Genomic DNA, 18,053 nt, shown 5'->3' with positions numbered 1-18,053 from the left:
GTCCTAGAATCAAACTCCTAAAGACAACCGAGGGCAATTCTGTTATTCTTTGTGAAGTACTTTACTCTCTGTTCATATCTTTCATCTAACATTTACAGTGAGGTTTGGGTTTGTTCATTGAGAGGAGAGGTGGTGTTTTTATTTTGTTTCAATTTTTTAAATTGGTGCTTGTCTTTGTGACTGTCGGGTATCCGACATTAAAACTCGCATTGCAGCCCCCGAATATGTAGATACACCATTGTTAAAAAAAATCCACCGGCCAGTGCAGGAGCCATAAGAGACTCAGGTTCGATCCTTGGGTTGGGAAGATTCCCTGCAGGAGGAAATGGCACACAACTCCAGTACTGTTGCCTGAAGGATTCCATGGGCAGAGGAGCCTGGTGGGCTATGGTCTATAAGGTTGCAAAGAGTTGGACATGAATGAGCATCTGAGCAGATGGGTAGACAAGGAAAAATCAGCAAACAAAGCTCCTTTTCCTTGATTTTTATTTATTTATTTTGGCTTGGCTTCACAATTTAGTAGGCGTTTACATAATATGCATTTTTCCCAATTGGGTCATTATTGTAGGTGTTTTAACTACAGAATGGCATACATGATTAGATAACCTAAGACGTCCGCTGCCGTAGACAAACTGATTAGATTCCGCTCCTGTCTTGGCCTTTTCCTCATAGTATGACCTTGGGCAAGTTCCTGAACTTCTCTAGACCTTGGTTCTCCTAAAAATGGAGGCAGTAATTGTATTTTCCTGGCGGTTACTGAGTTCCCCTATGTTACTGTTATCATCGTGGTTTGACAAAGAATGTTTCCTTTCAGATTTCTTGACAATGACAGTGATGACAATTACTGCTACTGCCATCACCACCACGACCACCACTATGACCATTCCCTGTGACGCTAACAATGACGTGCATGATGCTTAGTTACTTCACTCGTGTCCGACTCTTTGCCACCCCATGGACTGTAACCCACCAGTCTCCTCTGTCCATGGGATTTCCCAGGCAAGAATACTGGCGTGGTTGCCATTTCCTTCTCCAGGGGATCTTCCCGACCCAGGGATTGAACCTGTGTCTCCTGATTGGCAGGCAGATTCTTTACCACTTTCGGACATGGGAAGCCCCTGTCCTTCTGTAGAGAAGGGGTAAAGGAAGAGTAGAAAGACACCAAACTACACTGTCCTGGTGGTTTGCACTTGATCCCACTTGCATTTTCAGCAATTAATTATGGTGTTGAAAGAGCTCGTATAGGGTACTGTACCTTTTTTAGAGATTACCCCAAGAGTGCCTATTCGCGTCTCAGAGGTCTGTGGTGCTATGCCAAGACAATTAATATAGTTTTCCCTGTGTAATTTCACAACAATAAAAGGAAACATGGGAAAGCAATATAGTGCAGTCTCACAGACAATGATGGCCAGAGACATAACATATGTGCCTTTGTACAGGAGTCACAGTCTGTTCTTGTTGTATTTCATTTAACAACTGATTCTAAAAAGCATTTCTCCATTTTCTGACCTGAAGTTAGATTTATTCACACTGACTTTCAGTGGGATGTCAGGCTTCCCTGATGTCTCAGACAGTAAAGAATCTGCCTGCAATGTGGGAGACCCATGTTGGATCCCTGGGTTGGGACAATCCCCTGGAGAAGGGAATGGCTACCCACTCCAGCATTCTTGCCTGGAGAATTCCATGGACAGAGGAGCCTGGTGGGCTACAGTCCATGGGGTTGCAAAGAGTCGGACATAACTGAAGTGACTACAACTTCTTCACTTTCAGTGGGATGTTATGCCTGGGGGCTCTTTGAGATTCAGAGGAAGGGATTCAGTAATCTAGGTGGATAAGGCCAGTGATTTCAGTGACCCTAAATATTATGTACAGCATATGATATTAAGAACGCTCATTTGCTCAGTCGTGTCTGAGTCTTTACAACTCCATGACTTCTAGCCCACCAGGCTCCTCTGTCCATGGGATTTTCCAGACAAGAATACTGGAGTGGGTTGCCATTTTCTTCTCCAAGATATTAAGAACACGTTGCACTAAAAATTCTTCTTTTGACCTCTGCCCTTCTTTGGGTAGCACTGAACTGTCAATGAAGAACTTGACACTCAGCATCGAAGAAGTTTGGGGTCAATTTTGTCATTCTTCACCTTATAATTATCATTTTTAAAACTGCCTGGTTATGTTTTCATCTGGAATAGTCAGCCCCTTCTTTTTGCTCTCCCAAGGCTGTTCTATGGGAACTTACTGTTGTCTTCATCTGAGCATTTCACAGGGTTATGCTTCTATATTCTGTGTATCTTCTATGATGGTGAAACTGGATCACCCCTGTTTATATTGATTTAATAGTTTAACCAGCACAATATTTATTTGCCATATCTATCATATTACTCCTTAAACCATGTATAAATTGAAGGGATTAAGATTATGTAATCTTCCATGTATAGTTGAGTACTTCTTTATTCAACCAAAAAGGTCCCTTGGAGAATGTAGGTTTTCAATGATGAAAGGAAGATAACTTGTTGAGCAGGTAACAGATTAAGAAGAGGCAAGATTTTCAGGCATTTGGTGCTCTGGAGAAAGGCTAAAGGTCCATCTTTGAAGTTATTCTATTGTTTTTTGCAGTAAGAAATCCCATGAGTAACCATGCTAGTTCCTCATATTTTTCTCCCTTCAGTGAGGAATAAAGGTCAAATGGCCATTGGATTTTGACTTAGAAGCATATACGAGTGACATGGTATATTTCTCTTGCAACCTCCACTCTGTTTTGATTGTGTGTGGTTCTGTTGAAAAATAAGTTGCTGTAGAAAAATTGAATGTTTATACTTGTTCTGGTAGGGTTTTACAAGTTTGAACAAAACCTTGGTTTTTGATTACCTGTTTCATATATTTTAGTACTTCCTGTTTGAATCCTGTCTTCAAATTGTTTCAGAAAATAAAAAACATGAAATTAAAATTTCATGTTTTAATTCTAAAATATGTAAACTTAATTCTTTAAGAATATCATAATACTACTCCTTAAACCTTAAAAAAAACCTTAGTATTTCAGGAAAATTTCATTTGAGAGGCTTTGTTGATTTTCTTCAACTTACAACTTTTGATTGAGTATTATATGTATACTTTGGCACATGTACTTATCATAAAAAAGCTTAGTAATTTATTTTTTCCAGTTTTATTGAGATATAGTTGATATGTAACATTGCATTAGTTTTAGGTATACAGTATAATTATTTGATATATATGTGTGTGCTTAATTGCTCAGTCATGTCCAACTCTTTGCTACCCCATGGACTCTAGCCCCACCAAGCTCCTCTGTACATGGGATTTCCCAGGCAAGGATACTGGAGTGCTTTGCACTTTCCTCCTCTAGTGAGCTTTCCAACCCAGGGATCAGACACACATATCTTGCGTCTCCTGCATTGGCAGATGGATTCTTTACCACAAGCATCACGTGGGAAGCCCTACTTCAGAATACTGAGAGTTAAAATAATTTTTAGGAAGTGCCTGGTATATCCTCTAGCCCAACAGTTCTCAGGCTTTTCATCTCATTACCTCTTTACACTCTTAAATGAGTTTTGTTTATGTGTATTATATTTATTAGAAATTAAAACTAAGAAAATTTCATAATACTTAATAATTTTAAAAGTTAACAATAAACCCATTATACATGGAAAATAAATGTATTTCCCCCAAAAAAAGTTAATAGAAAGAGTAGTCTGTCAGCTTCTGCCTTCAATCTGTTGTGGTGTCACTCATGAAATAGCCTCTAGAAAGTTCCACTGTAAATGCTTGAGAGAATGAGAATGAAAAAGGCAAATAATATCCTAATAATGGTTTGAAAAGACTTTTGACCTCATGGAACCCAGAAAGGGTCTTGGGGTCCTTGAACAATCATTAGCATAGCTAATAATTAGCACCCAATAAATTAGTTATTATTAAGATATATGGAAATTTTTGTAACTATCAATGAGAACTAAAGGTGATTGCATCAAAACTTCTTATTCTGTGCTTTCCTGAGGTCCCAAATAAGACGGTGATTCAAACTAAGCAAAAGAAACAGCATTGTTTTTCAAATAAATACTAATGATACATGAATGAGTTCTTTGAATTTTAAGACTCAAATCTTGCTTTTAGGAATTCACCAATTAAATATATTATCACAAAGCTTTCATTTATTTATTTTTTTTCTTTTTCAGAGAAGAATCCTCCTAGGGTAATAAAATCTTAGTAGAGAGAGAAGTAATTTGATATTTCCTCTGAAACCACTGATAGTGTTCCTTGGGGTTATGGCAGCCCACCACTCACCAGTTTAAGGACAAGGTGTGGCCCCCTTGTCACCGTGCTGGGTTTCATGATTGACAGGTCAATCTTGATTTACTAGTTGGAGAAACTTCGCTTAAAGCACTTATTGTGGTTTGATCCTTAGACACAAGATCCCTTAAAGGGACTTTTTGAAAGCCCCTTTGGACTCTGAAGACAAGAAGCAAAAGTGTAGAATAGATAAACTGATAAGTTATCTCAAGAAATGTATAGTTCATATAGTTTCTATTGTAAAGGATATGTGGGTATAGTTTATATCAGCTCTGTGTGTACTTTGCATACATATAACCCTCTACTAATGTCAACTTTCTCCTTTTTCTTTTCCTTTGTGGGGGTGGTATAGACCATGGGGAATTCATATGCTGGGCAACTGAAATCTGCTCGATTTGAAGAAGCTCTCCACAACTCCATTGAAGCCTCTCTGAGATGTAGTAATGTGGTACCACGACCAATTTTTTCCCAGCTGTACCTGGATCCTGACCAGCATCCTTTCTCCTCTGCAGGTAAGTTTCTCAATCCCACACATTTCTACATGCCTTTTAAAAGAAGTGGGAATTCTAGATCTGGGGATCTCTGAAATATGTGGGTTAAATGTTAGCCAATGCCTGTCTCCCTGTCCTCAGATATCTTTTCAGAACTATGGATTTTTCTTTTGGTTATCTCCCCATATGCATCTTTTTATTAAATTAGCTATGATTTATTTGCTTTCCCAGATGTAAAACCCAAGGTGGAGGATCTGGATAAAGACTTGGTACACCGATACACCCAAAATGGCAGCCTGGATTTTTCTAACAACCTCACAGTAAATGAAATGGAAGATGACGAAGATGATGAAGATATGTCAGATTCAAATAGCCCACCAATTCCCTATTCACAGAAACCTGCCCCTGAAGGCTCTTGCACTACAGACGGTGAGTTTCCTTTTTTATTTTTCAGTTCCTTTAATATTGTCTGGCTAGTTTCTAATAATTGATTGGGTGCTTAAGGCTGGAAACCACCATAGAAAGGAATGAGGAGTAATCATGCTTTCACTCACATTATTGCCTGTGACTTCATAGCACGTGTCTATTAAGAAAGCCAAGCATTATCACCCCATCTTATAGATCTAGAGACTGAGAGACACAGCCATTGAATGACTTCTCTGACATGGTGTGTGGCAAAGACAAGCCTAGGCCTAGCTCAGGACTTTTTCAATGCCTCACGAACTTCCTGCAAGAATGCTGCTCCAAAGTGATCTCTCTACTTCTTTCTGTTTCACTCTTAAAACAACAACAGAGATATCATGTGTTTTAATATTTACCTTTTCCATGTATTTTGAACATTCATCCAGTATACTGTTATCAATAGAAGATTAAAATGAACATGTTTTTATCATCCCATTTTACTTATCTTGTCAGCCTCCTCTTCTACAAAGGCTTTTAACCACACTTTTAAAAAAGAAAATCTTACTTAAACATTTTCAGTATTTCATGTTTTTGGTCACATAACAAATTATATTCTCTTCCCTCCATTAATGGTATATGGTCCTGCTTCCTGGCTATCCCAGTCTGATTTCTAATTAGTTCATAATCTGATCGTGGTAAAGAATCCACCTGCCAATGCAGGAGATGCAAGAGACGTGGGTTTGACCCCTGGGTGGGGAAGATCCCCTGGAGAAGGAAATGGCAACTGACTCCAATATTCTTGACTGGAAAATTCCCTGGACAGAGCACCTGGTGGGCTACAGTCCATGGGGCTGTAGAGTTTGGACATGGCTGAGCACAAGCTCTTGATAGTTTATAGTTGGTCCACAGCTCTTTCAGTGTGGTTCATTTAAGGCAGTTCTAAGAGTCCTCTCACTCAAAGGCAGAACAGCCCTGACATTTTCCTAATGAAATTGACAGTGGAATAGGGCAATATAGTGCCTGGGTTTGTGTCAGCAGACCAGCTTCCCTTCATGGGAAATCTTCTATTTACCTAAGACTCACAGGAAGGTAAAGCTATTTTTAGAGGCAATTTAGATAAGCAGATACTTAACACCTGATGGGCTTCTGGGGTTTGCCATTCAGATGTAAATTTTGGTTGCTAATTTCTTATGTAAATTATTGGTAGGTTTCTACCCCACTGGGAAGCAGTTGATTGTCTAAAGGGGTAAAGGGCCACCAAATTTTAAGCCTCCAAATAGGCTTTGATTACTTGAGTTTGTGTTTACAGCTGTTTCAGCAAACTTTCCCCTCCCCCACTTAGATTACTCTGTAACCTTCAAGTTGGAGATAATTGGAGAATGCAAATCCTGGTTCTGTGAAGTGAAAACCTTGGCTGTTTTCTTAAGAAAAATGCAGATGAGGTTTACAAAGAAGTGCTCTGTACTAGGACTCCTTTAAAATTAAAATCATTTGCTGCAAGAGTCTTGGTTTTAAGGCAGCCTGTCAGTATTTCAGAAAATGAAACTGGGGGCAAGTGTGTCCAAGAAATTGTTATATTTGTGCCGCATTCCATATCTTTCTTTCCTTGTGTACAGTAATCAGGCATACACCATCCTTAGGGTACTTTCCCCCAGATCATCTAGTGGCTTCTAAAAGAAAAATCCTATCTTTTTTTCAGGATTAGTCCAGATGAAATTTAAAATTACCCTAGAGGGGAGTATTAAGGTTTCTCCATTTTAATTGACATTTTAATTGAGATTATGGTTGGATGGCATCACTGACTCAATGGACATGAATTTGAGCAAACTCTGGGAGATGGCCAAGGACAGGGAAGCCTGGCATGCTGCAGTTCATGGGGTCACAAAGAGTTGAACACGACTGAGTGATTGAACAACAATATTTATTATATTAATATTCTGACATATTTCAAATAGTGAAGAAATAGAGCTATCTGCTATACCAGATATTTGGATCCTATAAGTCTTGAAATAGAATCACATTTCGTAGATTCTTTAGCTACTTCTTTACAGAGCTTATTTTCAATCTTTTTTTTTAAAAAAGCTATATTAAATATTGCTCTTTGCATAATATATATTTTTCTTAATTGGGGGTACCTGATGATATATTTTGTATATAATTAGCTGATCTGAGTCCCAAGAATGAAGATTTGTAGGAAACAGTCCAGACTCTTGTGAGCGTCTTCTCAAAATAACTATGAAGTAAACTCAGGAACTTTTCTTTGATTTTGCAACCTTTTCTGGCTTTGGGTTGATTTCTTTCTTCCTGACTCTTTCCCTGGACTCACCCTTGCCTTCTTTTCCTCCCCTGTTTCCTCTTAATTAAATTGCCTATGGTCTGTGTGGAGAAGGCGATGGCACCCCACTCCAGTACTCTTGCCTGGAAAATCCCATGGATGGAGGAGCCTGGTGGGCTGCAGTCCATGGGGTCCCTAGGAGTCAGACACGACTGAGTGACTTCACTTTCACTGTTCACTTTCATGCATTGGAGAAGGAAATGGCAACCCACTCCAGTATTCTTGCCTGGAGAATCCCAGGGACGGGGAGCCTGGTGGGCTGCACAGAGTCGGACACGACTGAAGTGACTTAGCAGCATAGTCTTGTGTTGGTGATTAACTGAAAGGCCGAAAGACAAAGTAGGACATTTAAAAATTGAACTTAAAAAAAATTAAGTATAGTTCATTTACAATGTTGTGTTACTTTCTGCTGTACAGCAAAGTGATTCAGTTATACATATATACACATTCTTTTTTGTATTCTTTTCCATTATGATGTATCACAGGATATTGAATATAGTTCCCTGTGCTCTACAGTAGGATGCTGTTTATCCATTCTCTATATGCTAGTTTGCACCTGCTAACCCCAACTCCCAACGTTACTCCTCCGCTCCTTGGCAACCACAGATCTGTTCCTTATTAGACTTTATTTTTTTTAAGGACAGCTTTAGATTTACAGAAAAATTGAGAAAACAGTACAGAGTTTCTGTATATCCCCACAGTTTGCCCTATTGTGACCATGTTACATTATTAGTAATTTTAGTGCTGACTAAAGTCCATAGTTTATTTGGGTTCTTTAGTTTCTACCTGATGTCCTCTTTCTGTTCCAGAACCCATCTGAAAGTGGTAGCTCAGTCATGTCTGACTCTTTGCAACCCCCTGGACCGTAGCCTGCAAGGCTCCTCTGTCCATGGGATTCTCCAGACAAAAAGACTAGAGTGGGGAGCCATTTCTTTCTCCAGGGGATCTTCCCAACCCAAGGATCAAACCCTGGTCTCCTATATTACAAGCAGGCTCTTTACCATTTGAGCCACCAGGGAATATCCAGAACTGGTCTTCAGTTCAATTTAGTTTAGTTGCTCAGTTGTGTCCCATTCTTTTTGACCCCATGGACTGCAGCATGCCAGGCCTCCCTGTCCATCACCAACTCCTGGAGTTTACTCACACTCATATCCATCGAGTCAGTGATGCCATCCAACCATCTCATCCTCTGTCATCCCCTTCTACTCCCTCCCGCCGTCAATCTTTCCCAGCATCAAAGTGAAGTTGCTCAGTCGTGTCCGACTCTTTGCGACCCCATGGACTGTAGCCTATCAGGCTCCTTTGTCCATGGGATTTTCCAGGCAAGAGTGCTGGAGTGGACTGCCATCTCCTTCTCCAGGGGATCTTCCTGACCCAGGAATCGAACCCGGGTCTCCCGCATTGCAGGCAGATGCTTTACCGTCTGAGCCACCAGGGAAGCCAGCATCAGGGTCTTTTCAAATAAGTCGGTTCTTCACATCAGGTGGCCAAAGTATTGGAGTTTCAGCTTCAGCATCAGTCCTTCCAATGAATATTCAGGACTGATTTCCTGTAGGATGGACTGGTTGGCTCTCCTTGCAGTCCACGGGACTCTCAAGAGTCTTCTCCAACACCACAGTTCAAAACCATCAATTCTTTGGTGCTCAGCTTTCTTTATGGTGAACTCTCACATCCATGGATGTGAGCTACTGGAAAAACCATAGCTTTGACTAGATGGACCTTTGTTGGCAAAGTAATGTCTCTGCTTTTTAGTATGCTGTCTAGGTTGATCAATAGAACCGGTCTGGGGTACTATTAATACATTAGATGTAGCTGTTGTGTCTCCTTAGGCTCCTCTTGGCTGTGACAGTTCCTCAGACTTCCTCTGTTTTTGATGATTGATAGTTTCAGAGATTATAGATCAGGTGTATTCTAGATCTTCTATTGGAATTTGATATTTTTCTCCTGATGAGACTGGGGTTATATATGGGTTTGGTGAGGAACGATCACAGAGATAAAGTGTCATTTTCATCTTACTGTATCAAGGACACATACTTTCAGATGATTTATGGGTGGTGACGTTGACCTCGATCACCTGGCTGAGATAGTGTTATCTCCATCCCCCATGAGTATCCCATCCCTGCTGCACCCACCCCCCTTACTGTCGAAGAAAGTTCCTACACTCAGCCTACGCTTTTTAAGGAATGGCAAGTTATGCCTCCACATCCTTGAGGGCAGAGTAACTACATAAATTATTTGGAATTCTACTGCATGGAGGTTTGTCTCTTTTCCCTCATTTATTAATTTACACAGTCATCTGTTTATATTCATTCATGAATATTTATTTTATTTGGGGGTTATAATCCAATACTATTTTATTTTCTTGTTTAGCTTTTTCCAGTTTTAGCCCTTGGTAGCAATTTCAGTTGGTTCTTGTGCCCCTTTTATAGGCTGCCATCATCATGAGTTTTTGTTTTTTTAACACAAAAGAGGGAATTTTCTCTTTTCCCTGTAACAAGCAATTGTTTATTTTTAATTTTTACTCATTATTTTAAATTTTTGGCTGTGCTGAGTCCTTGTTGCTTCATGTGGACTTTATTGTGGTGAGCAGGGGCCACTCTCTCGTTGTGGTGTGTGGGCTTCTCATTGCTGTGACTTCTCTTGTGGATCACAGACTCTAGGGGGCGAGGGCTCAGCAGTTGTGGCTCACAGGCTTAGCTGCCCCTTGACATGTGGGATCTTCCCTGACCGGGGATCGAACTGGTATCCCCTGCAATGCAAAGTAGATTCTTAACCACTGGACCACCAAGGAAACCCACAGACACTTTTTGGGAAAAAAAAAAAAATTTAAAAGGAAGAGGTTTGCTTCCTCCTATGAGAAAAATTTTTCTCCTAGAATCCAGTCATTGTTTAATAATTATAACTTTTCACCTCTAGGTGTCCTCATATCATAAATGGGAAAACCTTTATAGGCTAAAGTGCTGAAAGCTATTAGTGCTTCTTACTTTGAGTGGACTGTGTAGTTTTCCTTATACCACAGACATCACGTTGAAATCATCTTTCTTCCAGAGCAAATTCTGCTTTCTTCAGATATTTTGCACGCGAACTGTGTCTTCTCTACTCTATTCCTGTTTAGCCCCAAACTAAAATTGTACTTCTCCCCCTTAATCTCCCTTTGGCTTCAATATATTGCTTTGAGAAAGCTCATTAGAAACGGACACCTATGTGACTTGCAAAACTGAATTTTGAGGATTCACCAGGGCTTCCCTGGTGGCTCAAACAGTAAAGAATTTGCCTGCAATGCGGGAGACCCCTGGATTGATCCCTGAGTGGGGAAGATTCCCTGGAAAGGGGAATGGCTACTCACTCCAGTATTCTTGCCTGGAGAATTCCCATGGACAGAAGAGGCTAGTGGGCTACAGGCCGTGGTGTCCCAGAGAATTGGGCACGACTGAGCTACACATTCACTTTCAATAGGTGTGAGACAGGTGGATGCTGACAGAGCCATGGCTGGCAGGGACTGCTGTGACAAGTGCCCCTAAGGATTCAGCCTAGAAAACTAGGTGATGACTCAGCAAAGGTAGGCAATGGAGAAGCCATAGGAGAGTGTCCTACGTCAGACCGGGGAAGGTCTCGTGGTCAGAGTAACCTTTATTCTGTGGTCAGAGTGACGTTAACTCTCTAACCTGGAGTCAAGAGATCTGGGTCTCAACTTCTTGGGTTGCTGGGAATTTGACTTTGGACTGTTTTCTTAACCTTTATGGGTCCCAGTTTCCTCATCTACAAACTAAAGAGATAGGGATAGATTAGTGTTTCCCAATCTTTGACTCACAAATCTCTCTTATAGTAGTATATAATTTTTGGACCCCTTAGGAATTTAAAAACTAATTCTGTCACTGTATAGCATGTGATAAAGAATCAATTTTAAGTAGAAAATACTTATTTTAGATCAATATACTAATCACTCTTTGATATTATTCATGCATGAGAAAAAACTGTCTACATTTTATCCTTTAGTTGCTGTTTAGGGCTTTCCTGAAGGCTCAGCAGGTAAAGAATCCGCCTGCAGTGCACAAGACACAGGAGATGTACATTTGATTCCTGGGTTGGAAAGATCCCCCTGGAAGAGGAAATGGCATTGTGCTCCAGTATCCTTGCCTGGAAAATTCTATGGACAGAGGAGCCTGGTGGGCTATAGTCCATGGGTTTATAAATAGTTGGATATGACTGAGCATGTAGCAATTACTGTTTAACTTACTTTAAACTGGTTGTGTAAGGAAAAGTATATTTTGTTGACAAATTCAAAAATAAAATGTTAAACCTTTTTCCGACAGGTAGGGGGAGTGGCAAAGGAGGGGAGCCAAGTGTATTTATATGTTTCCCAGCATCAAAAAGAGGCAAGATCCACTTTTATTACCCAAACTTTGGAATTTTTACATTTTAGGATTAAAAGTGAAATTTGCTCAGTCATGTCCAACTCTTTGGGACCCCATAGACTGTAGCCTGCCAGGCTTATCTGTCCATGGGATTCTCCAGGCTAGAATACTGGAGTGGGTAGCCATTCCCTTCTTCAGGGGATCTTCCCAACTCAGGGATTGAACCCAGGTCTCCCGCATTGTGGGCAGATTCTTTACCATCTGAGCCACCAGGGAAGCCCAAGAATACTGGAGTGGGCTGTCTATCCCTTCTCCAGCAGATCTTCCTGACCCAGGAAATCAAACCAGGGTCTCCTGCATTGCAGGCGGATTCTTTACCAGTTAAGCTACCAGGATGTACTAATTTATTTTTATAATTTTTGCTCAATGTGAGGAAAGAGTTTCAGACTGCTATTTGCAGAATTTGTCTGCAAATAATATGCTGCTGAAAGAAGTAGGCTTTTCTTTCTTACACAAAAAGCCAAATTGGATTGTTGTCGTTGTTTAGTTACCAAGTCTTGTCTGACTCTTTGCAACCCCAGGGACTGTAGCCTGCTGGGCTCCTCTGTCCATGGGATTTCCCAGGCAAGAATACTGAAGTGGGTTGCCATTTCCTTCTCCAGGGGATCTTCTCGACCAAGGGGTTGAACCCTCATCTCCTGCATTAGTAGAGGGATTCTTTACCACTGAGCTACTGGGGAAGCCCCGAATTGGATTATAATCACTAAAATTTTACCTTAACACTGCCTTTTTTTTTTTTTTTGGTGCCCTAGGAGCATATCGGTGCATTTTATATAATTTGATAAGTGAGGATGAGGTTGACTCTAACTTTCATATCTAGCAAAGAGTACCTTAGGCACATTTGTAAAATGACTGTGTCCATCAAACACAATCTATGTTCCCTAAAGCTTCCCATTATTAACCACTAGCCTATTATGGGTATGTATTAAGCAACATATCAATACATGTGACTGATAATAAAAATCAATCTTAAACTGTGTGATAACCAAAACCACACATTGATATGGGCTTCAATCCAGTGAGTGCTGAGTTCGCTCATCTGATTTCCACTATCCCTACATGTATAACATAGAATGTCCTTAGAACATTTTGCTTTAAAGGTAGAATATTAGAATAATTATTAGGTTTTAGAAATTGGTAATGTTATATATTTTAGTTTCATGTATAGTTCTCCAGTATCATGGAGAACCTTTATGAATCCCCAGGACTTTTATAACTCCCCTTTGGAAAATCCTGTATCAGATGACCTTGAGAGTCCAGATAGCTCTGATGTTCTAAAAGTCTTGTTGTTCAGTCACTAAGTCATGTCCGACTCTGACTGCAGCACCCTAGGCTTCCCTGTCCTCCACTATCTCTGGAATTTGCTCAAATTCATGTTCATTGAGTTGGTGATAGTATCTAATCATCTCATCCTCTGACACCACCTTCTCCTTTTGCCTTCAATCTTTTCCAGCATCAGGGTCTTTTCCAATGAGTTGGCTCTTTGCATCAGGTGGACAAAGTATTGGAGCTTTAGCTTCAGCATCAGTTTTTCCAATGAATATTCAGGATTGATTTCCTTTAGGATTGACTGGTTTGATCTCCCTGCTATCCAAGTGACTCTCAGAAGTCTTCTCCAGCACCACAATTTGAAAGTATCGATTCTTTGGTACTCAGCCTTCTTTATAGTCCAATTCTCACATCCGTATGTGACTATTGGAAAACCATAGCTTTGAGTATATGGACCTTTGTCAGCAAAGTGATGTCCTTGCTTTTTAATAATTTGCAAATTGGTACAGATTGGTACTGACTTGTGTATTTTTTCTAATACGGAGTGACTGTAAGTTCATAAAGTTTGTAGTACTACTTCTTAGTGACAGAGAAATCTCCTCAAGCAATCTGTTTCCATCAATCAGTAATCGTAAACCTCTCATCACTGAATTATCTACATCCTTTGGGAAGGTGTTTATGTTTTGCCCTTTGGAGAAAGTTGTAATAATGGTGCTACCTACTAGGGATAGATTTGCTGTCTATACATTAATGAATAATTCCTTTGATTAAGAAATTTACTGCTCCTTTTAGGAGTTTTTTTTGGCTGCACAGCATGTGGGATCCTAGTTCCCCCACCAGGGACTGAACCAGTGCCTTAGCAACAGAATCACAGTGTTCTAGTTTAACCTGACCTCCAGGAAGTCTCTATTTTTAGCCTTCTTGGGTTAGGATTTTAGAATTTGGTAGAGACATTTGTGTTAACCCCTCATGGTTTTGGCTCTGGAGTATAACTATTCTTAGTGCTTTTTTTTTTCCCCCCAAGTTGACTAATACATTTTATGCCTGTTTTTATATAGCAAACTTTCCATGTCTTACATCACTGGACATTATGGGACTCATTATGTAAGCTTGGACAAACACTCTCACCTCTCTGAGCCTCAATTTCTCCATGTATGAAAGGGATATAGTCATACCTAGCTAGAATTGTTGAGAGGGTTAAATAAGAAAGTCTCTGAACTGCTTAACACTCCACCTGGCTTATGTTAAGTGCTCCATAAATTGTAACTGCCTTTCATATCATATCATCAACTCCCAACTTTCAAACCTGAGAGTTTTGTCCCTTAATGGAGGTGGAGACAGCAGATTCTTTAAAGGGCTCTATGCATCTATAGGAAAAAAAAAGTTTGTAAACTGAATAAATAATATGACCCCATATATAAAAGATTATTCAAATAAATACAAATGATATTGTGAATAATAAAATACAAATTCATTCAAATTGTTAAAGAAGTCACAATAACATTAGATATTATTTTTCTCAAACTGTGAACACTGGAAGTTACCTTTGAGTTTTTAGTTTTAATAGAGAATCTACAAGCTTGAAATAGTTGAACCCCATTGTCTTTATCATTCTAGCCTCTGGTTTCCTGGCTTTTTTCTAATTTTATCATGTCTGCTTTTGAGGTTTAATGATCCAAACCATATAGTAGATTCCTATGCACCATAGCTTCATACCGTATTTGGTTGTTGTTTTGATTTATTTCTCATATACTCACTGATGGCATTCAGTTTTTGTTGGCATTTGGCTAGCATCATAATATAATATACGTTGATTCTGGGAGAGCCTGCATGGTTCTGGCCCACTGTGTTTTGGGCGATGATGGCACTCTCCCCAGGGTTGTGTGTGGGAATTAGCCATCCATCCTCCATTGTCCAGTTTTCTGTCAGGTGCCCAACTATGGCCAGAAAGGTGGGATGTTCCAGTGGCCCAGCTTGGACCAGGCGCCAGCTCCAGCTCAGTCTGGAATATCACAGCTGTCCAGGGGAATCCCATAACTAGAGCGTTGGGAGGATCATTTCCCAGAAGACGTGGAGATTGGTGCTTTGTAGCAGAGCATAGCTGTCCTCTGTTATATTGTTTTGTAATTGCCAGTTCCTTATACATCCTTGCAGTTGACTACAAGTGAGTTCTTAGAGGATGACACATTCTGTTCAGCTCTATCCCCAAGCCAAAGACAGCACTTGTTGAAAATCCTTTTATTTTAACTTTATTTCTTTATTTTTGTCTGTGCTGGGTCTTTGTTGCTGTGTGCAGGCTTTCTCTAGGTGCAGCAAGAGAGGGCTGCTCTTCCTTATATTGGGCAGGCTTCTTATTGCAATGGTGTCTCTTGTTGTGGAGAGCAGACTCTAGATGCGTGGGCTTCAGTACTTGTAGCTCATGGGCTCAGTAGTTGTGGTGCGTGGGCTTAGTTGTTCTGTGGCATGTGGACTCTTGCCAGACCAGGGATTGAAACCACATCCCCTGCATTGGCAGGCAGATTCCTAACCGCTGGACCACCAGGGAAATCCGCAAATCATTTTTAGTAAATGATGAACTAATGAATTAAGGTAATAATTTATGGTTACAAAGCAGTTATGTAAGGTTTTTTCATTTCTTATGATGTCTCATCTAGTGAAAATAACCTAAACAGTTCTGAGTTCTGGTTCTGATCCATTCATTTATGATTCACTAAACTCTGAGCTTCAGTCTCTTCCTCTGTGAAATAGAAGACATTTGTTCTGTGATCAATCTGACTTAGAGAAGTGAATTTGCATTGAAACTAAGAATACTGTATTATGTGCACATAAAATTACATGTTTGTCAGTTTCCTGTATATTTATCATTTCCTTATTTGTGGATCAGAAAATATAAAGTCATCAGTGTTGGCTAAAACGGTTGGAAATATCTCATTTTAGTAAGTTTTTGGGCTTCCCTGGTGGCTCAGTGGATAAAGAATCTGCCTGCAATGCAGGAGACACGGGTTCGATCCCTGGATCGGAAAGATCCCCTGGAGGAGGGAATGGCAACCCACTCCAGTAATCTTTCCTGGGAAATCCCATGAACGGAGGAACCTGGCGGGCTACAGACCATGGGGTTGAAAAGATTTGGACACTGAAGCAACTGAGCATGAGCATCTTTTTATCTCTGCTCAGAAGAACACATGTGGTAGATGTGTGTTTGAGACTTCCCTGGTGGCTCAGATGGTAAAGCATCTTCCTACAATGTGGGAGACTGGGGTTCAATCCTGGAGAAGGAAATGGCAACCCACTCCAGTATCCTTGCCTGGAAAATTCCATGGATGGAGGAGCCTGGTAGGCTAGTCCATAGGGTCGCAAAGAGTCGGACACGACTGAGTGACTTCATTTTCTTTCACTTTGCATATGAACTTTAAATTTAGTCCTTCATAGTGATTCTGACAGGCAAATCTACTCTCTAGATGGGTGATGTGGAGTTATAACCTCTCTAAACATTCCACTGTGTCCTTTTTTCTTTTTTTTTTTTATTGGTTTCTAGGTTTTTGTCAAGCAGGAAAAGATTTGCGTTTGGTATCTCTGTGTATGGAACAGATTGACATCCCAGCAGGATTTCTCCTGGTGGGGGCCAAGTCTCCCAACCTTCCTGAACACATCCTAGTGTGTGCTGTAGACAAGCGATTCCTACCAGATGATCATGGGAAAAATGCACTTTTAGGTGAGTACTTCATACCTGCACAGTTCCTTCTGAGATAAAGGAATTAAAATAAGAGTTTATTTTAAATTATCACAGAATTTTTAAAAATCACAGAATTAGCTGCAGATTATATAGTTTAGTTTAAGTAAGAAACATTTTTTCATTTAGTTGTTGTTGAGTCGCTCAGTCATGTCCAACTCTTTGCAACCTCATGGACTACGGTGTGCCAACCTTCCCTGTCCTTGACCATCTCCTGGAGTTGGCTTAAACTCATGTCCATTAAATCAGTGATGCCATCCAACCATCTCATCCTCTTCTCCTCCTACCTTCAATCTTTCCCAGCATCAGGGTCTTTTCTAATGAGTTGGCTCTTCGCATCAGATGGCCAAAGTATTGGAGCTTCAGCTTGAGCATCAGTCCTTCCAGTGAATATTCAGGGTAGATTTCCATTCGGATCGACTGGTTTGATCTCCTTGCAGTCCAAGGGACTCTCAAGAGTGTCTTCCAGCACCACAGTTCAAAAGCATCAATTCTTCAGCGATCAGCCTTCTTTATGGTCCAAATTTCACATCTGTACATGACTACTGGAAAAACCACAGCTTTGACTGTATGGACCTTTGTTGGCAAAGTAATGTCTCTACTTTTTAATATGCTGTCATTTAGTAACTTCTCACAAGTTAACTTTCACTTTTTTATTAACTCTCAAAATATTCATCTTAACGAAGAGATTTTAAAAACCAGGCATTAAAGAATGCCATGCAATTTATCAAAAATAATTATTTTGTGAAATAAAATAGGATTCACTCTCTATAGAGTCATTGATCTGGACCTGATATAAAATCAACTCTCAATTATTCAACTGTGGATTATCTACTTTGTAAGTTATTGATACCTATTCTGTACCATCCATTATTTCTAATTATACTTTATTGATGTGGTTCTCATTTTATATTTAGCATTAGTTCAACCAAGATATATAGGAATATATCTATGATGTAAGATGTGTAACTTTTATCTCAGAATTTTTTTACTTTCTAGTGTTACTTTAAATCTGGTCCTTTTTTCACAACATAGCTTCTCTACATCATGGAAAATAACAAAAGTGGATTTACTTTTTAATTGTTATTTTTAAAGTTGAAGTATAGTTC

At 39.9% G+C, this 18,053-nt stretch overlaps 1 protein-coding gene across 15 annotated transcripts in view; it reads left to right on the top strand.

The window, feature by feature from the left end:
* Positions 1 to 18,053, top strand: part of GREB1L (GREB1 like retinoic acid receptor coactivator) — a 244,054-nt gene that overhangs the window by 129,399 nt on the left and 96,602 nt on the right. For 14 of the 15 annotated variants that reach the window (XM_024984515.2, XM_024984514.2, XM_024984517.2 and 11 more), the window contains 3 exons: positions 4,655 to 4,814; positions 5,025 to 5,222; positions 16,750 to 16,926. In XM_024984515.2, the coding sequence (XP_024840283.1) occupies positions 4,658 to 4,814; positions 5,025 to 5,222; positions 16,750 to 16,926 (532 nt within the window). In that variant the 5' untranslated portion in view covers positions 4,655 to 4,657. The remainder of the gene's footprint in view (positions 1 to 4,654; positions 4,815 to 5,024; positions 5,223 to 16,749; positions 16,927 to 18,053) is intronic. The other variant, XM_024984516.2, reaches the window with a different exon arrangement.

This window comes from Bos taurus, chromosome 24 (assembly GCF_002263795.3).
Source record: "Bos taurus isolate L1 Dominette 01449 registration number 42190680 breed Hereford chromosome 24, ARS-UCD2.0, whole genome shotgun sequence".
NCBI classification, from domain to species: domain Eukaryota; kingdom Metazoa; phylum Chordata; class Mammalia; order Artiodactyla; family Bovidae; genus Bos; species Bos taurus.
The sequence above is the reverse complement of the archived record's forward strand: the minus strand, read 5'-3'. Positions and strand labels throughout refer to the sequence as shown.